At 39.0% G+C, this 20,224-nt stretch overlaps 1 protein-coding gene across 1 annotated transcript; it reads left to right on the top strand.

Moving 5' to 3' along the window:
• The first annotated feature begins 5,330 nt into the window (after positions 1–5,330).
• On the top strand, positions 5,331–8,230 carry sox4b (SRY-box transcription factor 4b). The gene has a single exon (XM_062992616.1). The coding sequence runs from the start codon at positions 5,551–5,553 to the stop codon at positions 6,505–6,507; it is 957 nt and encodes a 318-aa protein (XP_062848686.1). The 5' UTR covers positions 5,331–5,550; the 3' UTR covers positions 6,508–8,230.
• Positions 8,231–20,224: the final 11,994 nt, after the last annotated feature.

The raw sequence follows: 20,224 nt of genomic DNA, 5'->3' as shown, positions 1-20,224 counted from the left end.
CAGGTTCCACTCGGAACAGGCTTCGCCAGGGTCGACCAAAGAAGTTGAGTCTACGTGTTCGGCGTCATATCCAGAGGTTGGCTTTAAAAAATAGACACATGAGTGCTGCCAGCCTTGCTGCAGAGGTTGAAGACGTGGAAGGTCAGCCTGTCAGTGCTCAGACCATACGCCGCACACTGCATCAACTCGGTCTGCATGGTCGTCATCCCAGAAGGAAGCTGACGCACAAGAAAGCCAGCAAACAGTTTGCTGAAGACAAGCAGTCCAAGAACATGGATTACGGGAATGCCCTGTGGTCTGACGAGACCAAGATAAACTTGTTTGGCTCAGATGGTGTCCAGCATGTGTGGCGGCGCCCTGGTGAGAAGTACCAAGACAACTGTATCTTGCCTACAGTCAAGCATGGTGGTGGTAGCATCATGGTCTTGGGCTGCATGAGTGTTGCTGGCACTGGGGAGCTGCAGTTCATTGAGGGAAACATGAATTCCAACATGTACTGTGACATTCTGAAACAGAGCATGATCCCCTCCCTTCGAAAACTGGGCCTCATGGCAGTTTTCCAACAGGATAACGACCCCAAACACAACCTCCAAGATGACAACTGCCTTGCTGAGGAAGCTGAAGGTAAAGGTGATGGACTAAACCCAATTGAGCACCTGTGGCGCATCCTCAAGTGGAAGGTGGAGGAGTTCAAGGTGTCTAACATCCACCAGCTCCGTGATGTCATCATGGAGGAGTGGAAGAGGATTCCAGTAGCAACCTGTGCAGCTCTGGTGAATTCCATGCCCAGGAGGGTTAAGGCAGTGCTGGATAATAATGGTGGTCACACAAAATATTGACACTTTGGGCACAATTTGGACATGTTCACTGTGGGGTGTACTCACTTATGTTGCCAGCCATTTAGACATTAATGGCTGTGTGTTGAGTTATTTTCAGAAGACAGTAAATCTACACTGCTATACAAGTTGTACACTGACTACTCTAAGTTATATCCAAGTTTTATTTCTATAGTGTTGTCCCATGAAAAGATATAATAAAATATTTGCAGAAATGTGAGGGGTGTACTCACTTTTGTGATACACTGTATATATATATACACTGATCAGCCATAACATTAAAACCACCTCCTTGTTTTCTACACTCACTGTCCATTTTATCAGCTCCACTTACCATATACAGGGGTTGGACAATGAAACTGAAACACCTGTCATTTTAGTGTGGGAGGTTTCATGGCTAAATTGGACCAGTCTGGTGGCCAATCTTCATTAATTGCACATTGCACCAGTAAGAGCAGAGTGTGAAGGTTCAATTAGCAGGGTAAGAGCACAGTTTTGCTCAAAATATTGCAATGCACACAACATTATGGGTGACATACCAGAGTTCAAAAGAGGACAAATTGTTGGTGCACGTCTTGCTGGCGCATCTGTGACCAAGACAGCAAGTCTTTGTGATGTATCAAGAGCCACGGTATCCAGGGTAATGTCAGCATACCACCAAGAAGGACAAACCACATCCAACAGGATTAACTGTGGACGCAAGAGGAAGCTGTCTGAAAGGGATGTTCGGGTGCTAACCCGGATTGTATCCAAAAAACATAAAACCACGGCTGCCCAAATCACGGCAGAATTAAATGTGCACCTCAACTCTCCTGTTTCCACCAGAACTGTCCGTCGGGAGCTCCACAGGGTCAATATACACGGCCGGGCTGCTATAGCCAAACCTTTGGTCACTCGTGCCAATGCCAAACGTCGGTTTCAATGGTGCAAGGAGCGCAAATCTTGGGCTGTGGACAATGTGAAACATGTATTGTTCTCTGATGAGTCCACCTTTACTGTTTTCCCCACATCCGGGAGAGTTACGGTGTGGAGAAGCCCCAAAGAAGCGTACCACCCAGACTGTTGCATGCCCAGAGTGAAGAATGGGGGTGGATCAGTGATGGTTTGGGCTGCCATATCATGGCATTCCCTTGGCCCAATACTTGTGATAGATGGGCGCGTCACTGCCAAGGACTACCGAACCATTCTGGAGGACCATGTGCATCCAATGGCGGTGCCGTGTATCAGGATGACACTGCACCAATACACACAGCAAGACTGGTGAAAGATTGGTTTGATGAACATGAAAGTGAAGTTGAACATCTCCCATGGCCTGCACAGTCACCAGATCTAAATATTATTGAGCCACTTTGGGGTGTTTTGGAGAAGCGAGTCAGGAAACGTTTTCCTCCACCAGCATCACGTAGTGACCTGGCCACTATCCTGCAAGAAGAATGGCTTAAAATCCCTCTGACCACTGTGCAGGACTTGTATATGTCATTTCCAAGACGAATTGACGCTGTATTGGCCGCAAAAGGAGGCCCTACACCATACTAATAAATTATTGTGGTCTAAAACCAGGTGTTTCAGTTATTTTGTCCAACCCCTGTAGAAGAACTTTGTATTTCTACAATTACTGACTGTCCATCTGTTTCTCTACATACCTTTTTAACCTGCTTTCACCCTGTTCTTCAATGGTCAGGACCCCCACTGGACCACCACAGAGCAGGTATTATTTGGGTGGTGGATGATTCTCAGCACTGCAGTGACTGACATGGTGGTGGTGTGTTAGTGTGTGTTGTGCTGGTATGAGTGGATCAGACACAGCAGCGCTGCTGGAGTTTTTAAATACCATATCCACTTACTGTCCACTCTATTAGACACTCCTACCTCGTTGGTCCACCTTGTAGATGTAAAGTCAGAGACAATCGCTCATCTATTGCTGCTGTTTGAGTTGGTCAACTTCTAGTCCTTCATCAGTGGTCACAGGACGCTGCCCACGGAGTGCTGTTGGCCAGATATATTTTTGGTTGGTGGACTATTCTCAGTCCAGCAGTGACAGTGAGGTGTTTAAAAACTCCATCAGCGCTTCTGTGTCTGATCCACTCATACCAGCACAACACACACTAACACACCACCACCATGTCAGTGTCACTGCAGTGCTGAGAATGATCCACCACCCAAATAATACCTGCTCTGTGGTGGTCCTGTGAGAGTCCTGACCATTGAAGAACAGCATGAAAGGGGGCTAACAAAGCATGCAGAGAAATAGATGGAATACAGTCAGTAATTGTAGAATTACAAAGTGCTCCTATATGGTAAGTGGAGCTGATAAAATGGACAGTGAGTGTAGAAACAAGGAGGTGGTTTTAATGTTATGGTTGATTGGTGTATGAATTGCTCTAAATTAAGTATAAGTGAATGATTAAATGGTTATACCACCTGGTCAAGCTCGTGGTGATTTCAGTTTCCCTGGAATCACTGTTACGCCAATCCCCCCTCTCACCCCCACATTGCCAATCATGTCTGTATGTAGACGCCCAACCAGCCAACAGCACCGCTGGGGATTTAAACCCTAGATCCCAGCGGTGGACTAGTGTAATTTACCGCATCACCACCCGAGCGCCCAGATTTCTGATTTAACCTGTATTAATCCCATCTAATACATTTTTTTTCACCCCAGTTTGGTTGTATTAACATGCTTGTAAACAGAATCTGATGTTTTTAACAAGAAAACAATGAAATATTGGAAACACTACATTACATAACGATGCCGTTATGAGGGTTTGGAACATGACATTTGGAACAGGGTTTCTGGTACTGAGCTTTTGTTTTGGATTCAGTCTAATGCATTATGTAATGCGGTACTGAATCCATGCCCTGCTGTAAAGAGATACTGTATGCGATCATATAGACGCCAAACGAGACTCTTGGCTCCACTGTGCCATCTAGTGTCATGTAAAAACATGGAAACGTGGAACATAAACACTCATTGTGGAGTGTGTACGCTTCATGTACAGACCTAATCCCACCTGTTTCTGCAAGACTGGCTGGTCATTTGTTAGATCTAACCCTGGATCCAACATATACATGACCTTACGTTTGCGCGTTTTATCACCAGCATGAATTCAGTGAAATGCAAACCTTGCTTTGTAAAATATGCATGTACCAGCCAAGGTGCGAGTATAGAATTAATATAAATTTGATTTTTTTTTCAATGAAAAAGAGAATCATAAAGAAAAACCTGAGCTGCATGGGTCCACTGACCACCCCCTGCCCAGACCCAACGCGCGTAGCAAACCATGTTCCATGCGTGCGTGTTTTCAAGTTTGGAAAGTGAAGTGGGTGTTGCTTGGCATAAGTCCCTCCCAGGTGGGCGGGGCTAAAGCGATAAAAGCATGGGGCTTTTTATTTCCAGGCACAACACGAGGTGCCTTAGATAAAGCCTCAAGCTCCAACCTTCGATTATGATATATTAAAAGTGGCATGTGTATGCACTGTTTTGTTTATACACAAATAATATGAACTCTTTTTTGTTATATATGTCTAATATGTGCGCCTGTAGGAATACAAATCTTTAGTCATAATATTATAATGTGTAGGGAAAGGGTTTCTTAAGCATTGTTTAATGTCCAATGTACACAATGTGTTTATTATGTGACTATCTATTTACATACATGCCTACTATACATCTAATGGATATATAGACAAGTTCTTATAGAAATATAAGCATATATGCATGTCACTTATTTATAACAAAATTTATTATTAGTATTATCAATATTATTAATATTATGATTACACCACTTATTTATATATTTATATGTATGTAAATGGGACGGCATGGTGGCTCAGTGGGTAGCAAGAAGGTCCTGGGTTCGATTCCCAGGTGGGGTGGTCCGGGTCCTTTCTGTGTGGAGTTTGCATGTTCTCCCCGTGTCAGCGTGGGTTTCCTCCAGGAGCTCCGGTGTCCTACCAGAGTCCAAAGACATGCAAGTGAGGTGAACTGGAGACACAAAATTGTCCATGACTGTGTTTGATATGAAACTTGTGAGCTGATGAATCTTGTGTAATGGGTAACTACCGTTTCTGTCATGAATGTAACCATATATATATATATATATATATATATATAAATAAATATATATATATATATATAAATAAATATATATATATATATATATATAAATATACACACACACACACACATATATATATATATATATGTATATATGTATGTATGTATGTATATAACCTCACTCATGAACTCATCGGCATTGTCTCTTTGGAAAAAAAAAGTTTACAGGAATGAGGTCAGACCAAAAGCTGCTCATTGCACACAACAATTATTATTAGATTCTTATTTCCAACCAATCAGCGCACTCAATGGGCGTGGTTCTTGTCCAGATACGGCTGGAGACAGACGGTGATTGGCTACACGCCTTGCACCGGTCTGCCCTCACACAGGCATAAATCGGCGTGTGCCCGGTGGTGGAAAAACTTCTTGCAACTTGCAGCTCAAAGAGCGCAGAGCACGCGCGCACACGCAAACAGCGGCCACACAGTAGCACACATCGGAGATATTTCTAAGCGCACGAGCATGTGCCGAGAGCGCGTGCGGGAGTGTTTGTGCACGCACTGAGTAAACTTTATTTAAAAAACAAACAAACAGACAAACCTCAGGACTATTACTGTGTTACCTTTTTCTCTTACCAGTTTGTTTTTGGACACTAAAATGGTTCAGAAAGCGAGCGGAGTCGGAACGGAGAGCCTCGATCCGTGCGCGATGGACGCAAACCCAGGCTCAGAGATGTTCGCTGTGAAACTGGATGAAAAGCTGGTGGACCCAGGCTGGTGCAAGACACCCAGCGGGCACATCAAGCGGCCCATGAACGCGTTCATGGTGTGGTCTCAGATCGAGCGGCGCAAGATCATGGAGCAGTCGCCGGACATGCACAACGCGGAGATCTCCAAGCGGCTCGGCAAGCGCTGGAAGCTGCTGAAAGACGCCGATAAGATCCCGTTCATCCGGGAAGCGGAGCGTCTGCGCCTCAAGCACATGGCTGACTATCCGGATTACAAGTACCGGCCCAGGAAGAAGGCCAAGAGCGTGAGCGCGGGCACCAAAACTGGCTCGGAGAAAACGAGCGCCGGTGTGAAGTCTCACAGCAAAAAGAGCGCAAAGGCATCCAAAACGCACAGATCGAGCGCTAAAGCGGTGCCACACGAACACAAAGCGAAAAAGTACGTATTCGGGAGCGCCGGAGAAGGAAGTGTGCCTGCCAGCCCGACCCTGAGCAGCTCGACCGACCTGAGCGACGCGCCGAGCCTGTACGAGGAGACGCACCGGTGCGCATCGGCTACGCGCGCGGCTTCTCCCTCGCCGTCCGCCTCGCGCATGTCGCACTCTTCATCCTCATCATCCTCATCATCCTGGTCATCCTCATCGGACGAGGAGTTCGAGGAGGACATGCCCGAGGTGAGCCAGGCGAGCCCTGGGTTCGACAGCAGCTCATTGGGCAGCAGTTTCGGCTCCTCCTGTTCAGCGCTCGACCGCGACCTCGACTTCACCTTTGAGTCCGGCGTCGGCTCGCACTTTGATTTCCCCGACTACTGCACCCCAGAGGTAACCGAGATGATCTCACGGGACTGGCTCGAGTCTACTATTTCCAATCTCGTGTTCACGTATTGAAAGCAAACGTGGAAGCTCAAACGTCGCATTACATTGCATTGCATTGACACGCGGAAGATGCAAGAAAATGAAACAAAGGTTTCATCTGATGTTGCACGGGGCGCGCGATCTAAACGGGCACCCATTAATCTGCAAAAATCTGCAAAATCACCGAGATGCACTGACTAGAGAGCAAGAGCTGCATTGCATTACTCTACATTGCATTGCATTGCTTTGCAAACATCAACCTGGATTGAGGAGGAGTGAATGCACGAGCTGCATTGCATCACATTGCATCAAAAACAAACAAAATGGACTGCATCCCTATAGAGGACTAAACAAGCTGGAGAGGAAAATGAATTAAGAAGTTAATATCCTGTTCAATTCGATCTTTTGACCAGAAGTTTAAATATGTGCTAAAAATTGAGATGCGTTAACTTGACAAGCGAGAGGGACTGAATGGAGCACGTGCGTTGATGCATTGCATTGCTTTGCAAGCGTCAGCTTGGACTGAAGAGAAGTGCATGCACGCACCAGTTGCATTGCATTAAAACAAACTGGACTGCACCCTTCAGAGGACTAAAACGAGCCCATGGAGAGAAGAACATCCATGTTAGGACAGAAATCAAGATTTTATTGCAAAAAAACAAAACGAAACAAACAAACGAAAAACACTTATGAACTGGAAACTGTGATTTGCACGAAGGTGGACACATTTTTTCAAAGAATTTCCACTTAAGACAACCAAACCACGTGAATTAAAAGGTACAGAAATAGAGGTTAAGAGGTTTTGGATTTAAGAACATAAACAAGGTGGGTTGACTTTTGGGTGAACCTTTAAAAAAAGAAAAGAAAACTGATCAAGCATGTTCTCTGTCCTGTGATGTTTGACCAGTTTGTGGACCATTAGGGTTCTTTGACATTTAAAACTAATCACCAGCTCTTTTTCATGAACTTTATAAATTTCAGGATTCAGATTCAGATTCAAATCTGTACTGAACTTTTCTAAAGAAACCAGGACCAAAACTCTCCTGCTCTGTCCATCATTTTTGTGTTTGTTTGTTTTTTTTAGATGCCATTTTTATATATATGGATGTATTTATATACCGGCCAAGCATTGCATTTTTTATCAACTCCTTTTGTTGGTTGGCACTCCTTCTCCCAAAAAGAAGGGCTAGAGTTTTTCATTTTTTATATTTAAATGTAGACTTTTGACACTTAAAGAGAGCGTTTGATTATTTTCTCAGTGTATTTTTGTACAAATCTATAAGAAAAAACTAAAAAAAAAAAAAAAAGAAAGAAAGAAAGAAAAAAAGGGGGCGTGCTGATCTGTGTAGACTCTATCGGCTGTTTCTGCTTTTCGATTTCCTATTTTATGGATTCATGGCAGGTTGGTTAAAGAGGAATGGTCACGCAATGATTGAAATAACACCACATTAACAGTAGCTTTATACATAATGTACTGGACTATTGTTTTACAGATGACAGCTTAGTAACTACATTTCCCAGAATGCATTTGCACTGAAATCACACACTTCCTAGTTTATTCCACCACGTGTTGTTCCTGTAGGTTGCTGGATATAAACACAATGTTATCTGAATCAGCTTTTTCTGTATCAACTGATTCATGCTGTAGAAACAAACAATGATGTTATTGTGTCTGTATTTCGTGCCACCACGTGTATTTTTCGGCACTTATCTCATAATTAACAAAAGCGTTTTCAGAAGCAAAATATTCAATGTTCATTCCAACTCACTAATTCTTTAGAGTTGTTTGATTAGATAAAATGACATTATTGGTTCTGTTTTTTTTCTCTTGAAAATAGTTTTAATACCCATAAATAATGTGCTTATGTTTTCCAAAGTGATGGCATCATAGCACACATAACAATGCCAGAATATGACATCATTGTTTGTAGTTTATGTCACCACGTGTGTTTTGCAGATTACAGACACATTAGCGTAATCACTCCAGTTTTCTTCATGTTTACATCATAAATGGTTTCTAACATTATTGGTACATTATTGATACATTTTCTTCAAAACTGTGGCATTTTACAGAATTTTACAATCACAAACAATGCCCACGTGCCACCACGTTGATCTGAAGGGTTGGTTAATTCAGACACGATGACATCATTGGTAGATTTATTGTAATAACTCGTTTTTGGTGAATAAATGTAAAGCACACAATTGTTTTAAATCATTTTATAATGATGAACAGTGATCTTACTGTATCCACATTGATTTTTCAGGTTATTTAGTTTTTTAATGAACACATTTATTGAAGTTTTTTAAACCTCTGGCCTTATGCAGCCTTGTAACCAGTGACATCACTGTGTCTCTAGTTTATTCCACCATGTTTAATCTTTGAATCAGAGCATATAGGCACATTTACCAGACACAGTGATGTCATCAGTTCAGGCTTGTTACTTACAAACTCATTACAAAGCATTTTACTCAGTATACACAATAAAACAATGGAAATAGCGAACTGTGACTGTTCCCCTTTACGCCTGAATCAGCCTCCTGTCCGTGTTTACAATTCCAATCTGCAGGCGTTTAGATACACACACACACACGTTTCACAATAAAGGGACATTTCACTTACCGATATCGTAGCTTTAAACAGCGCTTTAAAAAAATGAACCGATAAACCGGACCAACTTTCATTGTGTTTGGATATTTAAACTTTTTCTACTCGTATAACTCATCGTTTTGGTATCTTTACGGCATGGTGGATAGATTTTTGTATCTCCGATCGATTCAGGTTTATATACTAGCTGTTGTGTTATGAAATTAGGAAAAATCGTGAATTTGTACAGTCGACTGTATTATTATTAATATGATTATTATAAGCAAAAAAAAAGATTGTGTGTGTTTTCTGTATGTTGTTGAGCTCTAAACATGTCATGGCACTAAAACAGTTTCGCTTAGCCTACTTCCTTTAAAGATTGTCGTTGAGGATTTTATGTATAAATATATATACACAGTTGGATTATTATTATTATTATAATATTATTATTAACTTTATGTTCTGTGCAATATGCTGTGTAGAAATCTTTGTTTTGTATCCCAATCATGCCATAATGCATTTCGGAGAAGGGGGGTGGGCTCATGCCAGCTAAATGTGTCAAGTCACTGCCTGTCAGATTAATATACACATGTACAGATTGTTTTTTCTTTCTTTTTTACATTTTTTTCCAGGAAAGAAATAAAATCAGCTGGAACTGAACCTTAACACTGCCTCTCTGACTCTGTTTTTTTTTTTTTTTTTTTCTGGTTGCGTAAGCGAGTGTCCTCAGCTGCTCCACATGCACTCACTAGTATTCAGCGTTTATGTAAAGCTACAATGCAGAATCAGTAACTGTGATCTACGTGCTTCATTATAAATAATTCAGATATTTATTTATATGTTTGTGGAAAGACGCCACTAGAATTCTTACATAAATGCAGCACTTACATATGTCTGGGTCAGTAGCTCACTTCAGCATGAATAAATGACTTCAGCCTCTGTCTGCTAAACTGGGTCACTAGGTCGAGTCACTGGAGCCAATAAATAAACAGAAATAAAGATGCATGAAAGCTGTTGTCTGGTTTACTAGGTTATTAAAGCAGAAACTACTAACACTGCATAAAGAAATGATTTAATTATGCCTAGATCTTGCACACTAGTTTACATTTACCTTATTATCTGCATAGATTAGAATCTAGGTCTAGCAAATTATGAAGTTACAACATGAGTAAAAAAGTCTGATTCAGGCTGTCTGACTGAAGTTCAGATTTGCTGAGTGTTTTATGGGTGTAGCAAAATATTTGTATAACTGTATACCACATAACTATACCATTGTTTGGCGTTATGTGACAAAGGGTTGTTGATATGGACCAATGGTTCTCCAAAACAAGAGGAATTTATTCCATATTAATAAAGCTACAAGCATGTGCACTTTTCTGTAGAATAAAGCATTTTTAATCATTTCCATGAGGAACTCAAACTTGCTGTCTGCAGGTTTACTTAATTACTGGACTGAATCAATACCCATGTACCATGATGTCCAAAAGGCACAGACCAGCAGTAAAACTGCTTTGATTTTGCATTTTCTCTAATCTAATACAGCATTTTTGTTATATTACAAATAATAAACCAGCCAGACAAATTGATTTAAAATTGATTCTTGGAAAAATACATAATTTTCAAAATTTCTCAAAATGTCTCATCCATTCCATTGAAACTCACGATCTGATAACCTGCAGCAGGTGGATTTGATTGACTCAGGAGCTGGTGTAAGTTCAAACATTCACAGACGTGAACCTACTAAATACGAAAACATTCTGTAATGCATACATTGCACATTTAACTTCAGTATACTAGACTGATGTATAATGAACTACAGCTTAGTAACTGCATTTCCCAGAATGCATTTAAACAGAAATCACACATTTTCTAGTTTAACTTCTTTTTTCTAATGTTACCTCATACTGAAAATCAAAATGACATCATTGGTTCTGTTTTTTTTTTTGAAAATGGTTATAATACCCATAAATAATGTGCTTTTGTTCTGCAAAGCTATGGCACTATAGCACGCATTACAATGCCAACATATGACATCATTGTTTGTATGACATCATTTACCTGTTACAGTCATAAATCTACCACATAATAGGAAATGTACATTTAACTTTAATATACATTGAATGATTTAACTTTTCAATTAGATTGTTTTGCTGATTACACAATTTATTTTATTCAACTTTTGGCCACTGCTTTAAATTAATTAATGAATAAACAGCTTTAACTGAAATAAATGATTGCATAAATAATTACACTATTGATGCACTACTTGGTCATTTGTTCTAGTCTAGTTATGGTAAATACTGTACTGTTTCAATATGAACAGGGTTTTTTTTTTTTACATTTGTAGGTAAAACAGGTTCTCTTACTTATTTTTATCATCTTAGTGATTTTTTTATGGCCTTTTGCAGACAATTTTATTTAAAGTGACTTACAATTGTGACCAAATACAGTGCAAGCTATTAGGAGTTAAGGTCCTTGCTCAAGGGTCTAACAGTTGCAACTTGGCTAGAGATGGGCTTGAACCAGCGCTTGCACAATTTAAAATAGGTTTGGATAAAAAGTGTCTGCTAAATGCTGTAAATGTAATAGTGGCTTATATGAGATAAAAGACCTTCACCATAATTAATGTTACACATGACGCTACTTCTTGCACTTAATCATTTCAACCATTAAAACATACACTGATCAGCCATAACATTAAAACCACCTCCTGGTTTCTACACACACTGTCCATTTTATCAGCTCCACTTACCATATAGAAGCACTTTATAGTTCTACAATTACTGACTGTAGTCCATCTGTTTCTCTACATAAATTTTTAACCTGCTTTCACCCTGTTCTTCAATGTTCAGGATCCCCACAGGACCACTACAGTGTAGGTATTATTTAGGTGGTGGATCATTCTCAGCACTGCAGTGACACTGACATGGTGGTGGTGTGTTAGTGTGTGTTGTGGTGGTATAAGTGGATCAGATACAGCAGTGCTGCTGGAGTTTTTAAAAACCGTGTCCACTCACTGTCCACTCTATTAGACACTCCTACCTAGTTGGTTCACCTTGTAAATGTAAAGTCAGAGACGGTCGCTCATCTATTGCTACTGTTTGAGTTGGTCATCTTCTAGACCTTCATCAGTGATCACAGGACGCTGCCCACAGAGCGCTGTTGACTGGATATGTTTGGTTGGTGGACTATTCTCAGTCCAGCAGTGACAGTGAGGTGTTTAAAAACTCCAACAGTGTTGCTGTGTCTTATCCACTCATACCAGCACAACACACACTAACACACCACCACCATGTCAGTGTCACTGCAGTGCTGAGAATGATCCACCACCTAAATAATACCTGCTCTGTGGTGGTCCTGTGGGGGTCCTGACCATTGAAAAACAGGGTGAAAGCAGGCTAAAAAATAGATGGAATACAGTCAGTAATTGTAGAGCTACAAAGTGCTCCTATATGGTAAGTGGAGCTGATAAAATGGACAATGAGTGTAGAAACAAGGAGGTGGTCATAATGTTATGCCTCATCGGTATATAAACTATATGGACAAAGTATTGGGACACTTTTTAAATTATTGAATCCATGTGTTTCAGACAAAACAATTACTAACAGGTATGATAAATTAATTATATAAAGAAATTGATAAGCTTCCAACTTTTCCAACAGTTTAGGGAAGGTCTTTTCCTGTTCCAGCATGACTGTAAGATCTATAAAGACATGACGAAAATCTTGGTTTAAAGAAACTCCAGTGTCCTGCACAGAGCCCTGACCTCAGCCCCACTGAACAGCTTTGGAATGAACTGGAAAATCATTCGATTTCTAGCCATACAAATGCTCTTTTGACTGAACGGGCACAGATTTTCACAGACGTACTTCAAAGTCTTGTGAGAAGCCTTCTTAGAATAGAATAGTGACTGTTGTTATAGCTGAAAAGATCACACAGAGGTCACTCCATTTTAATACCATTCATTTTTTAATGGGATGTACAACAAGCTCATGGTCAGGCATCCAAATAATTTTGACCATGCAGTGTATTTGTTTATGCTTATTTAAATTGTGTGTCAATTTGAATAAATATTTGCACGGAAAGTTGATTAAAAAAAGTAAACACTGCAAGTAGTGTTATATTAAGTAGGTCCATCCATTGTGGGTGGTAATTTATGGGATGTGTCAACTGATCCACACTAGATAGGACTTAAATAAATCCATGGATCTGCATCTCATTGCAAACAATCCTCCAGTCTTTCCCAGCTTTATTTTCCAGACCCATACCAGGCATGACATGACTTATGTGCAGTTGCTGCTATTCAGGATCCTAAGAACCATGAGGGACTTTCTGGACTGACAGGTCTCTTAAAAGGTTTTGCACAAAACTGTGAGCCAGTATCCATCATTGCTTGTACTGATTGAGCCTTTGATGGGTTTTCTTTTTATATCCAGTCATGATTCCCGAACTTGTTTCACTTGTTGTCATTTACTCCTTTATCCAAAGCAACTTACACAGATAAGGCATAACATTATGACCACCTCCTTGTTTCTACACTCACTGTCCATTTTATCAGCTTCAGTTACCATATAGGAGCACTTTGTAGTTCTACTGTGTGTTCTTCTGTGGGGGTCCTCTACAAACCTTTTTAGCCTGCTTTCACCCTGTTCTTCAATGGTCAGGACCCCTACAGGACCACCACAGAGCAGGTATAATTTAGGTGGTGGATCATTCTCAGCACTGCAGTGACACTGACATGGTGGTGGTGTGTTAGTGTGTTGTGCTGGTATGATTGGATCAGACACAGTAATGCTGATGGAGTTTTTAAACACCTCACTGTCACTGCTGGACTGAGAATAGTCCACCAACCAAAAATATATCCAGCCAACAGCGCCCCGTGGGCAGCGTCCTGTGACCACTGATGAAGGTCTAGAAGATGACCAACTCAAACAGCAGCAATAGATGAGCGATCGTCTCTGACTTTACATCTACAAGGTGGACCAACTAGGTAGGAGTGTCTGATAGAGTGTACAGTGAGTGGACACTGGAGTATTTAAAAACTCCAGCAGCGCTGCTGTGTCTTATCCACTCATACCAGCACAACACACACTAACACACCATCACCATGTCAGTGTCACTGCAGTGCTGAGAATGATCCACCACCTAAATAATACCTACTCTGTGGTGGTCCTGTGGGGGTCCTGACCATTGAAGGGTGAAAGCAGGCTAAAAAGGTATGTAGAGAAACAGAAGCACCCAAAGCAGCCAATAACTCTCCATCATCTCCACTCCAAACTCACCCATCATTTTTTCACAATTAAAATCTGACACTAATTAGAAGGAAAAAAGCAAAAGCAAGAAATCAGATTTTCAGAGCATATTTATGTTTACTGAAATGTTGCACTAAATTGAATCTCAGTTTTGAGCACATCAGTCTCATTGTTATCATTCAAGTTTTTAGATGCTGTATTTTATTTGGTTCTTCATAAGGTCCAATTTTCTCCTGTTCACTTGTCCATCTACAGTATATTAGTAAAGAAACTTACACTGATGTGTTTCTCAACACCAGAACTCATCTGAACTCATCATGATGTAGGTTTGTTCCAAACTGAAGTGTAGAACAGGGTTCATGTCACATCAGTCAATTGTGAAGGGAACAACTGATGCTCACTTCAGGCATCAAAGTCCACAGATTCATTACAGTGTTTTTATTAACAAATGTAACAAATGTCAGTGCAGCCAGCAAGTTCAAGTGTTAAATCTTTCAGTTCTTCTGTTAATTTTCTTTGTTCTTTACAATGAATGATTTTAAATCATTAAACAAAATTTGTAAAAGTTTTCTTTTTTTATTTTATTTTTCCCACCGTTTCTACAATTCGCTTCTTTCTTTCTTCTTTGTCCACCTCCTTCTTTCTGTTATTTTTGTTTCTTTACTCACTTCAATCCCAGCTTTAATTAATTTCTTTCTTTCTTTCTTTCTTTCTTTCTTTCTTTCTTTCTTTCTTTCTTTCTTTCTTTCTTTCTTTCTTTCTTTCTTTCTTTCTTTCTTTCTTTCTTTCTTTCTTTTTCTTTGTGTTTTTTTTGTTTGTTTCTTTATTTTTTCTTTAATTTTCTTTCTTTCTTTCATTCTTTCTTTTATTCACTCTCTTTCTTTCTTTCTTTCTTTCTTTCTTTCTTTCTTTCTTTCTTTCTTTCTTTCTTTCTTTCTTTCTTTTTCTTTCTTTCTTTCTTTCTTTCTTTCTTTCTTTCTTTCTTTCTTTCTTTCTTTCTTTCTTTCTTTCTTTCTCACTTTTTCTTCATTTTCACATTATTAATATTTAGTTTTGGATCGAATCTTTCTTCTTGTCGGTGTTGGTGTTGCATGCTTTAGGGCGGGACTCGCGCTCAAAGGGAAGGCTCGATCTCTTCACCGCACGTGCACACGCGCGCACACGGAGAAACAAAGGGACCATCAGCAGCAGCACCGAACCGCACCACCACCACCACCTCCACCATCAACAACTTTATCCATCAGAATCCAGCGCGAGCCAGCACATCTGCACCTTACAGGTGAGTTCAGTGGGTTTGTGTTGTGTGCAGTTGCTTTGGGATACACCGGCTTTGTTTTTCAGCTTTTGGTAAAAAGTTTGGGCGCAAAGTTGGTGCGTCTCGTGCTTTCTCTTTTGTCGCGTTAGGAGAAAAAAGGTGCCCGCGTTATTGACCATGGGCATCCATAAAACCTGGAAAAGATCAAATTTATTCTTTTGAAGCGATTATTCGTTTAAGTTTGTGATTGTGCATCAAATTCTGCAGGAAATAACCCGGCTGTGTTTGCAGTAAAACTTTGCAGGGTGTTTGTTGTGTCTGGTGGTGTTTATTGTCGGGTGATGGAGGAATTCTCCAACTTGCGACTTTACAAAAAGTGCCTCGTAAAATAAAGTTTTATTCATGTTTTTACTTATTTCTTCATGTGAAAACAAGACAATGCGTCCTGAATAAAACGAACTTGAATTGACCGGCGCACTTCACACACTGCACATTTTGCGGCTGTTATGAATTTGCGCAAATCTCATTTAAATACACCGTCTGGTTTTAAAATTTAATGTCCCACAAAACAGCTATAACACACATGCATTGTGTGTTTTTTTGTGCAAATTTGGATATAATTCGTGATAGGAATGCAAAAATGTGCAAATGAGCAACAGGTTCAAAGTGCTTTGTTTTCTCTTTTCCTTTTTTCTTTGTTCTGTACTGACTGTGCTGACTGTACACAAACACACACTAACTACACACACTGTCCCAATACTATTGACCTTTTTTAAATCAAGTTTAAATATTTTATGCAATCCACAAAACTTTATTACATTTTATTTTCAGTTAAACGTACAAAAAATAAAAATAGGCTGTGGGATTAAGTTCAAGTTTGAGAAGTGAACCGCAGGATAGTTTTTCCTTTTCACCCTTTTTGTTTGAATCATTTTCAACAACCTTTGTTTGATTTTTCTATTTTTTTTTTCTATTTTTAAGATTAAAACCACAAGATTAAAAAACTAAATAAGCAGTTAAACAAAATTAATAAACCTAGGCTTTTATATTTGGTATGTTTTCTAGATTTGTCATATTTAGGTTGAAACTCTTTTATGCCACATTAAAAAAAGATTTTTTATTTTAAAAACTTTTTTTTGTTGTTTTGTTTTGCATCAACTCTGGATCCGCACAATAACTACACAATTTGATCTGACCCTATTTACGATATAAGTAGCACAACAATGCAGTTTGGTTTACATTATTAACAGTATTTCATTTATTTGATTTATAAAAAATGGGAGTAAAATTTAAAAGTAAAGTTTATGCACATTACAGTATCAGATAAACTAACTTAATCTGTATATTTTAGGTTAGATTTAGTGTATTTAGTATGTTTTGTATATAATGCATGTATATTTGATATAGTTTGGATCATTTTTCATTTGCTCAATGCAAACTTTCTTTTGTTCCGCACTTTCTCTGTACTAATTCTTTTAATATATAGAAGTCATAATGCTGTGTGTTTAAATAAAACAGTTGATACAAGGATTTACATTAAAGATGTACAAGTTACACGTTTTATTTTCTGGACTTGGTATGTTTTTATATTGTGTATTTTTGCAGTTTTTTTGGCTGGTCGTGAATGAAACTGCAGCTCTTTCAAACTTTCCTTTGTTCTGCAAAGCCTCACAACCACTTCACACACTGCTCTTAGAATATATTTGTTATTAACAATATATAAACAGTATATATGTATTTTTGTCATTAAAGAACAGTTAAAAAAACCATAAAACCAACATTTATAAGGTTGAGAAGTTTGCACTACATAACAGATTTACTCTAAAGTAATTAGACTGGTGCAGTCTGTATATTAATGATTATAAGTTCAGCATATTCCACTCTCTGATCTAATTGTATTAATGAATTTTATTTTAAAATTCTAATACGAGCCAATTTTTTTGCATGTATATTATTTTTAAAATTAATTTATAAAATAAAAAAGTTAAATGAACGTAAGAAGTCTGAACTGTAACATTATAAATAAGTAGTTAAACTCATGTAACATAAATATTAACAATGATTTTTGTTTTTTGATGATTGTTTTTTTAATTGTCATTATTTATTTATTTATTTATTGCATACTGCACAGTTTGTATTGTATGGATTTCTTTCTATGTTTTGCGCAATGCAAAAGTATTGAACCAAACTACCAAAAGGGTAGCAGGAATTTTAAAAGGATTTCCAGAACTACTGATCAGAAAATGCTTAAAACATGACTCCCCTTCAAAACACCCTTAATTTTAAAATGTAATTTCAAGTGAGTATCAGGGGGTGAGCTCTATCACCTTTTACATTAGACACATGTCACATTAGACACATTTCACCCTGCAGAATTTAAGTATTGATTCCTAAAACCCATTCCATCCACCCAAACCATCCAACATCATGTGTAATCTATTTATCTAGCTTATGAAAACACGACTCTTTGACTTGGTTCCTTTATCTGATGGAGCAACTTGTTTGTCTACAACCCTTTTTGTTTTCTCTTGCAGGTCTATGGGACTTAGTAAGAACTTTCTCCAGGTCTGCACAACACTTGCAGGTTTTGGATTATTAAGACATTAAATTGTTTTCAGGATTACTCACATTTTGCCTCCCAATACTGGCTTAACACTGGACTATATGCTGGATCGATACTGGACTCACACTGAATCAATGCTGGACTAATGCTGAACCAGTGCTGAACTGATGCTGTATCAGTGCTGGACTAATGTTTAACTAAAGCTGGCTGAACTAATGTCAGATCAGTGCTGGGCCAATGCAGAATAAATGCTGGACTAATGTTTATTTAAAGCTGGCTGAACTAATGCCGGATCAGTGCTGGACCAATGCATGATTAGTGCTGGACCAATGCTGGATCAAAACTGGACTAATGCCAGATCAGTGCTCGAATAATGCCGGATTAGTGCTGGACTAAAGCTGGATCAGTGCTGGACTAAAGCTGGATCAGTGCTGGACTAATGCTGGCTGAACTAATGCTGGATCAGTGCTGGAGTAATGCTGGATCAGTGCTGAACTAATGCTGGATCAGTGCTGGACTAATATCAGTGCTGGACTAATGCTGGTTGAACTAATGCTGGCTCAGTGCTGGACTAATGCTGGATAAATGTTAAACTAATGGTGGATTATTGATGGACTAATGCTGAACAAATGCTGGATCAGTGCTGGACTAATACTGGATGAAACCTGGACTAATGCCGGATCAGTGATAGACTTATACTGGATTAAAACTGAAATAATGCCAGATCAGTATTGGATTATTACTATTATCTTGGAAATATTTTACATTAATAATGAAGATGCAGCATGAAACCTATTGTAAGTATTTTCTTAGTTTCATTTGAAAATGTCAAAATGATGAAATGGTGCCATAACGGTATGTGTTATGTCAGCAGGGGGTTGTGAAACTTATTTTTTCTTTTACAAAAACACATTTTTAACACTTTATTGTGATGTTGTAAGTAATAGAACATTTGTTTATTATAAATAGCAAGTACACTTAACCTAGTGAATCATCAATAAATCATTCTTTGTGCTAAAAAATATTTAAAATATTAACACTACTACTAATTATAATAATAATATAATTAGTAGTAAAAAAATTATATATAATTATATAGTATAAAAAATATCAAATATGCAAATAAAATAAGTGTAATAGGAATGGCCATGTTGAAAATCTGTATATTAAAACCATGAAGAATGAATAATCCTATTTGACTTCTTCAATGTAAATGTCCAATAAGCTCATGGACAGGAGTCCAAATACTTTTGGCCATGCAGTGTAAATATACAATCTACATTGCAACTAAAGCGCATCATATTATATTCATTATTTTGTGGTAATTAATCTAACAACATAAATGCACTTATAGGGCATCTAATTAGGTACACCTGTCTGAAATGCACGATTATGAGTTATTTTAGGAGCTACATCCATCATAAAGAAGCAAATTTTTTGCTCTGTACAATTCTCACAATCTTCACCCCATCAATCAGGTGCAGCAGTGTTGTTGGGATTTTAAACACCTCAGTGTCAACACTGGGAGGAGAACAGGTGCTCCAACCAATAATATACCACCAGCGTCCTGTGATTAGAAAGTGTCCACTGTTAAAAGACTAGATGAAGACGAGAGGAATCACACTATGTCTCTAATGATCCACCTACAACCAGCGCTAACAGGATGTGTGTTCCTAATAAAGAGGCCCGGAAGTTTAAACAGGAATTAAAAATCTCAACACTTATGCACCTGTTACATTCACACCAAAACAACACATGTGACCATGTCATTACCATGTTATTGTCCATACAGTGCTGAGAATGATCCATCAACCATGGGAGTTTATGGGACAGTTGTAGCCTAGTGGTTAAGGTTCAAAAGGTTGCTGGTTCAAACCCCACCATTGCCAGGTTGTCACTGTTGAGCCCTTGAGCAAGGCCCTTAACCCCCAATTGGTTAGACTGTATACTGTCACAGTACTGTAAGTCACTTTGGATAAAAGTGTCTGCTAAATGCCGAAAATGTACAAAATGTAAATGGGGGTCCTACTTCTTTAATGGATGGGGTACAGAGAGTAAACAACCAGTAATTATATACTCACAGAGTTCATCTA

Source organism: Trichomycterus rosablanca, chromosome 3, assembly GCF_030014385.1.
Source record: "Trichomycterus rosablanca isolate fTriRos1 chromosome 3, fTriRos1.hap1, whole genome shotgun sequence".
NCBI classification, from domain to species: Eukaryota; Metazoa; Chordata; class Actinopteri; order Siluriformes; family Trichomycteridae; genus Trichomycterus; species Trichomycterus rosablanca.
This window is presented reverse-complemented; position numbering and strand designations above follow the sequence as displayed.